Source organism: Ovis canadensis, chromosome 18 (assembly GCF_042477335.2).
Source record: "Ovis canadensis isolate MfBH-ARS-UI-01 breed Bighorn chromosome 18, ARS-UI_OviCan_v2, whole genome shotgun sequence".
NCBI classification, from domain to species: Eukaryota; Metazoa; Chordata; class Mammalia; order Artiodactyla; family Bovidae; genus Ovis; species Ovis canadensis.
The window spans coordinates 36,898,868-36,911,746 of record NC_091262.1 but is presented as its reverse complement, the minus strand read 5'-3'; the positions used below and the strand labels follow the sequence as shown (position 1 = coordinate 36,911,746).

Here is a 12,879-nt window from a genome sequence, read left to right as displayed (position 1 = left end):
ACAATAATACAATATACAAACTAGGAAACAGACATCAGTACAATGTGTGCCTATAGTCCTGTGCTATTTCGTCACACATCACCACAACCAAAACACAGAACAGTGATATCAACACAAAGATCTCTCTCATGTGTCACCTCTTCAGTCACAGTGGCTTTTATTCAAGATTTATTTATTTATTTCCCCTGTCACAAGGCATGCAAGATCTTAGTTCCACGGCCAGGGACGGAACCCATGCTCTCTGCACTGGAAACACAGAATCTCAACCCCTGAATCAACAAGGACGTCCCTCACATTGTGTTTTAAATGAACACTAGTTCTTTCCGATCTCTAAAAGAACACTGCTGATGGTTTAACCAAAATAACACTCCTCCTTTATTTAAATAATTTCTTTCTTTCCGTTTCCTTTTTTTTTGGGGGGGGGTATTTTATTTTATTTTTAATTGTAGTATAATTGCTTTATAATGTGTTAATTTCTCCTGTACAACAATGTGAATCAGCTGTATGTGTATATATATCCCCTCCCTCTGACATGGGTATTTTATTTTATTTTTTTTTAGTTTTTTAGTTTTTAAATTTTAAAATCTTTAATTCTTACATGCGTTCCCAAATTTCCTTTCATTTTATAAATGTTCCCATACTTAGTGGAGCTGATTCACCTGCATTTCTGGCTCCAGGTCTACTCCTAACTCACTGCCTTGGCTTTTTATGGCCTATTTCTAAAATGAGGAGTCAGAGCAGACAATCTCCCAGGTCCTCTTCTCTGAAATCTACACTTGACTCACTGGTTCTTTAACCATCTCGAACAAAGGACACAACAGAACTACAACTCCATTCAATCTAATAAAAAGCAACAAAATGATCTGGTTTTAAGAGGCTGCAACCCACATGCTGCTGTGCTTTGGCAGTTTTTTTTTTTTTTTTTTTTTTTTTTTTGCCGATTTCTCTCTGCCACTGGAGCAACTGCAGGAATTCAAGTGCCCTGGACAGACTATTTAACAGGCATTAGGAGACATCCCTGATTATCCCTGACAGGCAGGCTGGGAACTTTTCTGGGAAAATTCAAAGACTGGACACAGGCTCCTTGATCTGCAGGAGTCATTAGTGGTCAAAGAATAATTCTGGCTACCCTCAGACACACAAAACCCCAACCACTTTGGCCCTGATCTCCATGACTGCAGTAGATTTTTGGAAAGTGTGAGATTAAATTCATTTCCTAGTTCCAGTGAAGATATAAAACTGAATGCTATAAAGCGAGTTGTCAGTAAAAATGAGATGGGAAACTAGAGATGGTAAGAGAGCCCTACACTGGATGAATTAGACCTTGAAATTAAAGGAGGAAAAAATCATGAGCATTCAGGTAATATCAAAACATGAAATAAAGTGGGGCAAAATTCATCACCGCAAAGAATAAGGCATACAAAACACCAAGTTTCTCGATGGAGATTGAGCCTGAAGTGACTTGATTAAATTCAAGTAGTGTCCGATGGATTCGGCGGCTGTGTTGGGGCAGTGATTGTTTTACCACTGAGCTGACCTTCTGCATCATAGCTTGCCAAGCTCCATGTGGTTGCAGAGTTATGGCTGCGGAGGGTGGGGGGTGGGGGGTGGGGGGCGGCAGCGGGGGTGGTGCCGGGGGGAGGTCAGAATCTGGAAAGGCGATCTGGGGGAAGGGAAGACCAACATGACACCTATCTTTTGACCCATCTGTTCATTTGGTTTTCATTGTTTTTAATGTTTATTTAATTATCTACTTGGGCTTCCCACGTGGTGCTAGTGGTAAAGAACCCGCCTGCCAATGCAGGAGATAAAAGAGACTTAGGTTCGATCTGATCCTTGGGTCGGGATGATCCCCTAGAGGAGAGCATGACAACCCACTCCAGTATTCCTGTCTGGAGAACCTGATGGACAGAGGAGCATAGAGTCACAGAGCTGGACACAACTGAAGTGACTTAGCACACATGCATGCAAGTATCTACTGCATTTTCTGCCTCCTTTAATTTTTTTTCATGACATTTTGTTGTTCTTTTGTTTTCATTTATTTTTAGGCCATGCCATACAGCATATGGGACCTGAGTTCCCCAACCAGGGACTGAACCCATGGTCCCTGCATTGGTAATGCTGAGTCTTAACCACCAGACCAACAGGGAAGTCCCTGAGGTTTTGGTTTTTGATTCTGAGTCCATTCTATTAACTTCAATGTTGTCCAAGATCTTTAGTGATGAAGATGTGAGAATACAAGGTAGAAAACCAGTTTTCAAGTGCATATGAATTACCCAAACTACTCCTCTCCTCCACTTCTCATAAAATACCTTTATTCCAATTCTTGCAAAAGGTTTCCCACTCTCTGGGTCACAAACCCTGGCTGCATACACAGGAGGTCAAAAGCAGGTACCTGGACTTCAACTGCATGACTTGGTTCAGAAATGGGTGGTCAATAAAGCTAAGGGAAGCACTCTGATGAAGCCACCTTTTGATGGTTTGTGGATCCCAGCACTGCTGACACTTCAGATTAACAAGGCCACTGTGATGAATTCACAGTGAAGCAGAGGCCAGTGTTGTTCTTCAGGAGTCATCATTTTTATGGGGGATAAACTTGCTTCTCCTTAGTGCCTATCCCTCTTAAAAGTAATTGGCAGAAAAGGGTTTTTGAAAATCAACAATTCAGACAATGTGTTGATTTATGGATATGTTTTTTAAGTTGTTATTTTAAAACTATTTATTTAAATTGGAGGATAAATACAATATTGTGATGGTTTTTGCCATATATCAACATGAATCAGCCATAGATATGTCTCCCCCATCCTGAATCACCCCCCACCACCTTCTCTCCACCCTATCCCTCCAGGCTGTCCCAGAGTGCTCTGGGTGCCCTGCTTCATGTATCAAACCCACATTTGTCATCCATCCTGCATATGGTACTGTACAGGTTTTAATGCTATTTTTTCTTTCTCTTTTTTTTAGATATAAATTTATTTATTTTAATTGGAGGTTAATTACTTTACAATGTTGTATCGGTTTTGCCATACATTAACATGAATCTGCCACAGGTATACACGTGTTCCCCATCCTGAACCTCCTTCCCACCTCCCTCCCCGTACCATCCCTCTGGGTCATCCCAGTGCACCAGCCTCAAACATCCTGTATCATGCATCAAACCTGGACTGGCGATTTATTTCATATATGATATTACACATGTTTCAATGCCATTCTCCCAAATCATCCCACCCTCTCCCTCTCCCACAGAGTCCAAAAGACTGTTCTATACATCTGTGTCTCTTTTGCTGTCTCACATACAGGGTTATTGTTACCATCTTTCTAAATTTCATATATATGTGTTAGTATACTGTATTGGTGTTTTTCTTTCTGGCTTACTTCACTCTTCCAGTTTCATCCACCTCATTAGAACTGATTCAAATGTATTCTTTTTAATGGCTGAGTAATACTCCATTGTGTATATGTACCACAGCTTTCTTATTCATTCATCTGCTGATGGACATCTAGGTTGCTTCCATGTCCTGGCTATTATAAACAGTGCTGCGATGAACATTGGGATACACGTGTCTCTTTCAATTCTGGTTTCCTTGGTGTGTATGCCCAGCAGTGGGATTGCTGGGTCGTATGGCAGTTCTATTTCCAGTTTTTCAAGGAATCTCCACACTGTTCTCCATAGTGGCTGTACTAGTTTGCATTCCCACCAACAGTGTAAGAGGGTTCCCTTTTCTCCACACCCTCTCCAGCATTTATTGCCTGTAGACTTCTGGATAGCAGCCATTCTGACTGGCGTGAAATGGTACCTCAGTGGTTTTGATTTGCATTTCTCTGATAATGAGTGATGTTGAGCATCTTTTCATGTGTTCGTTAGCCAGTGCTATTTTTTTCAAATTAAGGTCCAACACCCGGTGAATATGCTGCAGGCTTACACTGTGATGTGCAATCCACAGCTCCTGAGAACTGCACTCATAGCCCTTCAATCCTCAGAACTCTCAAGGACCCTCTGTGTTCCTATAGTAGGACAGCTAGTGCTGGGTAAAGACCCCAGGAAATGTATAAATGCTCCCACACTGCAAAAGGCAGAGGATAACAGCCTCTGTTCCTGCTGCTGCTGCTTCCTTTTTTCTCCTCTTCAGGCTTAAATGACTGGGGTTGCAGAGAAGAGTCAAGGAAGAGATGCTAATGCATAGTCAAATAGATGAAAGAGAAATATCCTATGATATCACTTACATGAAATCTTAAAGAAAGATACAAATAAGCTTTGGCATTTGTTAGCTGGCTTAACAAAGAAATATATTGGAAATCCCCTTATCTTCTGCTGCTTACTCTGAAGAATGAAGTTAGTGTTGTCCGAAGAATAAATAAAATTACATACCAGGAAAAAGAAAAAGAGGATCAGAAACCAAGACGCTCTTTTATCCCCAAATCTTCACAACTCAAGTCTACAATAGTACCTTTACCTATTTTGATCCATATTAGTTATTTTTAAAAGAAATAACTAGAAAGATGATGACTGCTCCTAACTACTTCTAGCTGAAAGGCCTGCCCTGAGAAGTATCAGTTCAGGCTTCTTTCAGAAGAGGCAGGGTCATGCTAATTATCCCAAGAGGTCTCAAATTTTAAGAAGGCCACAAAGTATTGTTAGGTAAGTATGTAATGAGCATTTAGCATGGCTTCCTTGGTTATAAATACATCAAACTTATGCTTCAAGTTGTATTTTATAGTGTATGCACACTTTACTCAGCATCCATTTCCTTTGATGAGTCATTATGCTCATGCTTATATTTATACATCTCTATACAGTGAGTCCCCTAAATATAAACCTTCAAGTTGCAAACTTTCAGAGGTCAGAATGTGTGCTCGCATGTCCAATCAGTAAGTTAGTTCACATGTCCTGCGTACATTGTCGCAGGTGTGCATCCTCTACCAGTGATCATGCTGTGTGCAAGCAGAGTAGTACAGCATCTTTATTTCAAGCCCAGGATGTCCAGAAGAAAGCATAAAATAGCAGTGATGTAGCTGGTACAATGCAGTGAATTGTGTTAGCTGGGTACCTAGGGTAACTTTGTTGGACTTACAAAACACTCTTAGGATGGACCTCGTTTGTATGTAAGGAACTTACTGTATATGGTCATCAGACAGCATTTAGACAACAAAGAAAAAACAATTCTTACAATCAATCATGGAGGTTTTCAGTTTATGGCATCTTGCCTTCTCCAGTTTATTGCCAGTCAACATATTTCATGTTGAAGTTTTGCTTCAATAAAATCCCTTTTGCAATAACCCTCTTATTAATTCCATTTTTGAAATTTTAGGGAAATCTGGAGCTGTGTGCTTGATATAATACTGAGGCCACGCTTGCAAAAGGACTGGAAATTCAGGCTCTAATCACCTTGAGGCAATATGCAAGATGGGTATTATGTAATTAAATTCCACAGCAAAGAGACTAACATTATGTTACTGAGTATCCTCAGTTTTTAATGATGTGCCTTTTTGAGGGTGGCACTTAATACAGATCTTAAAAAGAATGATTTATTTCTGCAAAGTCAGCTTAATTTCAGGACTATATCTTTGGAATAAAATTAAGAAAACTCTTATACAAATCAAGAAAATAAAGCCACATCTATATTAAGATGTTGAGAAATGCTAATTAATTCCTTTGTAAATGAAGCCAGTTCATTCTCTTCACTGGCAGAGAAAGGCAATTTTCAGAAACACTTCTGAGCCAGTTTTGAGAATGTTCAGACGGAAAATACTCCAAGCAAGAGATCTTATCACTTTTGGAGAAATGGGAATATTTTTGAGCTCTATTCTTGGGACAGTGCCAGTCTTGAGTATTAAAGTTATATTTAATATGCCAGAACAGGTATGTATGTAAATGAGTATTTTACCTCAAAGTATTCATCTTTACTAAACCTGTTTACTGCCTACTTATTCTGCTTTTTGAGCTTCTTAAGCTCTCTTTAGAGATGAATTTTAAATAACTGTCTTTAGTATCATGAAAAAATCAGGCCCAGTCATTGCATATTTTTATTTTCTAAAATATCTTTTTGATATGCTGTAAAATTCACATGCCATAAAATTCACTCATTTAAAATATAGTTTTGTGGTTTCAGCATATTCACAGAATTGTGAAACCATCACCACAATCTAAGTTTAGAACATTTTTGTCACCACTCCTCCAAAGAAACCCCGTATCCATTAACAGTCCCCAGACCTGCCACCAACCCAACTCACCCTTGCTCTACGCAAGTGCTAACCAGCTTTCTGTCTCCTTAGATTTGCTTACACTGGACACTTTATATAAAGACAATCATATATTAATAACATGTGACTTTTTTGTGACTCATTTCTTTCACTTAGCACAATGTTTTCAAAGATCTTATCTATTGTAGCAGGCTTTCTGTGGCGCTAGTCATAAAGAAAATGCCTGCCAATGTAGGAGATATGAGACTTGGGTTCCATTTTTAAGTAGGGAAGATCCCCTGGAGTAGGAAATGGTAGCCCACTCCAGTATTCTTGCCTGGAGAATCCCATGCATAGAGGAGCCTGGCAGGCAACAGTCCACAGGGTCACAAAGACGCGGACATGACTGAGCACAGAGACATCTATTGTAGCACATGTCAGGGACTTCATTCTTTGTTACAGTCAAATAATATTTTACATATGCCACATTTTATTTACCCATTCATCTGTTAATGGACATGTGAGCTGTTTTCACATCTTGGCTATTATGAATTATACTGCTATGAATATCCAAGCTAGGCTTCAGCAATACGCGAACCGTGAACTTCCAGATGTTCAAGCTGGTTTCAGAAAAGGCAGAGGAACCAGAGATCAAATTGCCAACATCCGCTGGATCATGGAAAAAGCAAGAGAGTTCCAGAAAAACATCTTTTTCTGCTTTATTGACTATGCCAAAGCCTTTGACTGTGTGGATCACAAGAAACTGTGGAAAATTCTGAAAGAGATGGGAATACCAGGCCATCTGTCTTGCCTCTTGAGAAACCTATATGCAGGTCAGGAAGCAAGTTAGAACTGGACATGGAACAACAGACTGGTTCCAAATAGGAAAAGGAGTACGTCAAGGCTGTATATTGTCACCCTGCTTATTTAACTTCTATGCAGGGTACATCATGAGAAACGCTGGGCTGGAAGAAGCACAAGCTGGAATCAAGATTGCCAGGAGAAATATCAATAACCTCAGATATGCAGATGACACCACCCTTATGGCAGAAAGTGAAGAGGAACTAAAAAGCCTCTTGATAAAAATGAAAGAGGAGAGTGAAAAAGTTGGCTTAAAGCTCAACATTCAGAAAACGAAGATCATGGCATCTGGTCCCATCACTTCATGGCAAATAGATGGGGAAACAGTGGAAACAATGTCAGACTTTATTTTGGGGCGGGGTCCAAAGTCACTGCAGATGGTGATTGCAGCCATGAAATTAAAAGACGTTTATTCCTTGGAAGGAAAGTTATGACCAACCTAGATAATATATTCAAAAGCAGAGACATTACCTTGCCAACAAAGGTCCATCTAGTCAAGGCTATGGTTTTTCCAGTGGTCATGTATGGATATGAAAGTTGGACTGTGAAGAAAGCTGAGTGCCGAAGAATTGATGCTCTTGAACTGTGGTGTTGGAGAAGACTCTTGAGAGTTCCTTGGACTACAAGGAGACCCAACCAGTCCATCCTAAAGGAGATCAGTCCTGGGTGTTCTTTGGAAGGACTGATGCTAAAGCTGAAACTCCAGTACTTTGGCCACCTCATGCGAAGAGTTGACTCATTGGAAAAGACTCTGATGCTGGGAGGGATTGGGGGCAGGAGGAGAAGGGGACGACAGAGATGAGATGGCTGGATGGCATCACCGACTCGATGGACATGAGTTTGAGTGGACTTCGGGAGTTGGTGATGGACAGGGAGGCCTGAAGTGCTGCTATTCATGGGGTCACAAAGAGTCGGACACGACTGAGTGAGTGAACTGAACTGAATATTCAGTACTTCATAGTTTTGAACCAAAATGTTATTTTACAATGTGATCATTCAAATCATTCACAGATCTAAATGATTTTCACCTGTTTTCAAACATCAAGTTGGCATTTACAAGGATGAAGATTTAGTCTCATTGAGTGGTGGGCTGGGACTCCCCTGGTGGCCCAGTGGCTAAGACTCTGTGCTCCCAGTGCAGGGGCCCGGGTTCCATCCCTGGTCAGGGAACTAGATCCCACATGCTACAACTAAAGATCCTACATGCCACAACTAAGACCTGGCACAGCCAAATAAATAAATTTTTAAAAAGAAAGAGCTCTGGTGGGCTTTAAGCCATTTTAAGAAGAAGCCTTAAAAAATGTTTTGATGCATTATTCTAGAGAAGGCCTTGAGTGAACTGACCATTATATGGTTGTAAACATTTTAATATTTTAAATCAGTCACACTCTTTTAGTCATAATTCATACAATAAAGTAGGGTTAAGTAAAAAGACTTTCCAATAATGGCTCACTCTCACTGTCCTAAACATATTTTCTTCCTTCCCTAATTTAGGCCCTAATGTACTATGAAATTTTTTTTTAAGATTTTTAATCTATATCCTTGGTGACAAACACATTTTGACATAAACATTCCTCAAAGGACATTACTGTTTAGAATATCAGTACTGAATCTAAAATATACAAACACACACACACATGCACATACACACTTGAAAGCTACAGAAAATGCACAACGCTGAGAAATTCATACAACTTGAAAATCTAAGATGGTGGCTCAGGAGAAACAAAAAGGCAAAATATGCAGCATTTTAATCCAGTGGACCTTGATTTGTGTAGTTTTAAAATAGCTATATTTATAACTACTTAGTGTTTTGTACTTTTTACAGAAAGATAGAGCTGAACACAGTGAGCTTCTTCAAGGTCAGGGATCCAGTCTTGGCAGAGACTCAACTCCCCCAGAAAAAGACTAAGAAAGTGCTTCACATGGCCGCAGGAAACCCTGGGAGAGAAATACACAAACTTCGGTATTACCAGTTTCTTTGGGTCTTAAGAGACCAAAAAGGGCTTCCCTCATAGCTCAGTTGGTAAATCATCTGCCTGCAATGCAGGAGACACAGGTTTGATTCCTAGGTTGGGAAAATCCCCTGGAGAAGGAAATGGCAACCCACTCCAGTATTCCTTCCTGGAGAATCCCATGGACAGAGGAGCCTGGTGGGCTACAGTCCATGGGGTCGCAAGAGTTGGACACAACTTATCAACTAAACCACCACCGAGAGACCAGAAAAGCTAAGACAGAGGAGATGCCATGTGACTTTGAACAAAGAAACATACAATCCCAACCCTTTATTGTTTCAAACTCTTAGGATTCTGGAAAACCAGTGTTTACTTTCAGTGCCCCCTAGATCTAGGCTATGATGTGCTGTCAACAGAGCTTGTACTTGTCAGCTTTATTCACTGATGCAGCTCTGTGTTTTAAATTTTGCTTTGCTATTTTTCATTCCAAACTGTTGAGATCTCCAGAAGACTCTTGAATCTAAGTTTACTCTCCACATAAAAAATAGTTCACTTCACATATAACTTGATTTCTTCTCCTGTGAGAGGATTAATCCCAAACTGGTGTACTTCCCACTAGGACATGAGAACCAAAAATATCAGGGTCACAGATCATTCCCTAGAGATATAGACTATTTCAGTGGGCGTGCTCGGTTGTGTCTGACTCTTTCACGACCCCATGGACTGTAGCCCACCAGGCTCCTCTGTCCATGGGATTTCTCTGGCAAGAATACTGGAGTGGATTGCCATTCCCTTCTCCAGGGGATATTCCTGACCCAAGGATCAAATTCACGTCTCCTGAGGCTCCTGCATTGGCAGGCGGATTCTTTACCCCTGGTCCACCTGGGAAGACCTAGACTATTTCAAGGTGATAAGCAAAACCATTAAGATGTTGACCTATTCATTAATACAAAGAAGTGTGTATATATATATACATGCATACGTTTTCTTTACTAAATAAGCTTTCAGAAAAGAAGAAAAATGTTCAGATTAAATCTTGCTTACAGAGATGTGCAGGTCCTTTCACTGTAATTCTCACACTTCGACTTCCCAAAGGAACAGCAATTACATTTTCTTCCCCTAGGAAAGAACACAAGACAAATGTATTAAAACTTCTGTACTAAAGGCCCACTGAAATAAGCAACTCAATCAAAACTAAGGGCATGCATGAAGTGTTCTTAATTGTATTTCATTTCCATCTTCAGTCAGGAAATCTTCAGAAAATGGCTATTGTGTCTAAGGCATGTTAATATATGGACATAATTCCATATAAATATCGGGTTGGCCAAAACATTCATTTTTTTTATGTAAGATGGCTCTAGTAGTGCTCAGTTGTCTTTAACTTCATTAGAAACAATTTTTTTAGACTGTATTAAGACAGCTGTCATATCAGTGTGCATTTAAAAAATAACTTACAAAACTGGTAAATTTTTGTGTAGCCATGTTAATAATAAAGATGGAAGAAAAAAAGCAACATTTTCAGCATATCATGCTTTATATATTATTTCAAGAAAGGTAAAAACACAACCGAGAAGCAAAAAAAGATTTGTGCAGTGTATGGAGAAGGTGCTGTGATTAACTGAATGTGTCAAAAGTGGTTTGTGAAGTTTCATGCTCAAATTTCTAGCTGGACAATGTTCCATGATGCAGTAGATCAGTTAAAGTTGATAGCAATCAAATAGAGTTACTGAGAACAATCTATGTTATAGCACGCAGAGATAACCAACATACTCAAATATCCAAATCAAGTGTTGAAAATCATTTGCACCAGCTTAGTTATGGTAATCATTTTGATGTTTGGGTTCCACATAAGTTAAGCAAAAAAGAATCTTCTTGACTCCGCATGTGATTCTCTTCTTAAATGTAACAAAAAGTCCCATTTTTAAAAACAAATTGTGACAGGCAATAAATAGGGGATGCTGTACAGTAATGTGGGACAGAAGAGATCATGGGGCAAGGGAAAAGAATCCATCAACAACACCAAAGGCCGATCTTCATCCAAAGAAGGTGATACTGGGTGATATGGTGGAATGGGAAGGGAGTCCTCTATAATGAGCTTCTTTCAAAAAACCAAATGATTAATTCCAACAAGTAATGCTCCCATTAGACCAACTGAAGGCAACACTCGATGAAAAGTGTCCTGAATTATTCAACAGAAAACCCATAATCTTCCATCAGGATAATGTAAGAGTGCATGTTTCTTTGATGACTAAGGCAAAAACTGTTACATCTTGGCTGGGAAGTTCTGACTCATCCGCCATATTCACCAGACACTGCTGCTTCGGATGTCCCTTCAATTTGGTCTTTACGATACTAGCTTCAGGGAAAATTTTTAGACTGTATTAAGACAGCTGTCATATCAGTGTGCATTAAAAAAAATAACTTACAAAACTGGTAAATTTTTGTGTAGCCATGGAAGACTGTAAAAAATTCCCTGGAAGACTGTAAAAAGCACCTAGAACAGTTCTCTGCTCAAAAAGATTAGAAGTTTTGAGAATATGGTATTATGAAGTTGCCTGAAAAATGGAAGAAAGTAGTGGGAAAAAATGGTGAATACATTATTCAATAAACTTCCTGGTGAAAATGAGAAATGTTTCTTTTACTTTAAAAAACTGAAGGAATTCTTCGGCCAATCTATTTTTTAAAAACATTAAAGAAAAATTAAAATAAATGCACTGATCAACTTGAGTGAGTCCACAAACTAGGGCCCTGAGGTCATATTCATTCATTTGAGATTGCTTTTGCCCTACAAAGGCAGAGGTGAGTAACTGTAACAAAGACAATATGGCTCACGAAGACTAATATACTTACTACATGGTTCTCGGCCAAAATGTTTTGACAATACCTGGCCAAGATAATTATTGCATGGAAATCAGGGGCCCCTGGCCCCTGAAAAGAAAACAGATTTTTTTTTCTTGCTGTTACACATTCTGAAATTAATTTTCATGACCACATAATAATCCAAGGGTATATGAAATTCTCAGAGAAGGCAATGGCACCCCACTCCAGCACTCTTGCCTGGAAAATCCCATGGACAGAGGAGCCTGGTGTGCCGCAGTCCATGGGGTCGCTAAGAGTCGGACACGACTGAGTGACTTCACTTTCACTTTTCACTTTCATGCATTGGAAAAGGAAATGGCAACCCACTCCAGTGTTCTTGCCTGGAGAATCCCAGGGACGGGGGAGCCTCATGGGCTGCCGTCTATGGGGTCGCACAGAATCGGACATGACTGAAGCGACTTAGCAGCAGCATATGAAATTCTATTCCCAAGTCTCCTATTTGATAATCAAGTCTACGACTAAATGATATTAGTACATCATCAACAATATGAATTACTTCAAGCAGATGTTGTGTTTTGTTTGTTTAACTTACAGAGAAGAGTTTTTGATAGCCTCTGGGTGAAGTTCTTGAATCAAAAGATGTCACTATGTTTATTGACTTGTTTATAAGTTTTATCAAATAAAAATACTTTTTACTATTAAAATTAGAAAATTCAAAAAGCATTCCAGACAAAATAAAGCTATTTCCAATCCAACTGCCCAGAGATCACTTCTAGCACTGTGATAAATATCCTTTCCTGATTTTATATTTGTTTGTTTTTGACACACATACATGTAAAAAAATGAACACTATTTAAATGCTCACTATTTTGGGAGGAGTTAGATAAACAGTGATACGTCCAGGCTAAGGATCTTTCCAACCTAGAGATTGAGCCTGTGTCTCTTGCATCTCCTGCATTGACAGGTGAATTCTTTGCCATTAGCATCACCTAGGAAGCCCTGAAGGAATACTCTGCAACTGATAAAAGTAACAATGGGAGGCCGCATTACTTGATGTGGAAAG

The 12,879-nt window shown here is 39.5% G+C and overlaps 1 protein-coding gene across 5 annotated transcripts in view; it reads right to left on the bottom strand.

Annotated features, from left to right (window-relative positions):
* ADAMTSL3 (ADAMTS like 3) overlaps positions 1 to 12,879 on the bottom strand; it is a 387,010-nt gene that overhangs the window by 174,575 nt on the left and 199,556 nt on the right. For all 5 annotated transcript variants that reach the window (XM_069558966.1, XM_069558965.1, XM_069558968.1 and 2 more), the window contains exon 8: positions 10,041 to 10,115. In XM_069558966.1, the coding sequence (XP_069415067.1) occupies positions 10,041 to 10,115 (75 nt within the window). The remainder of the gene's footprint in view (positions 1 to 10,040; positions 10,116 to 12,879) is intronic.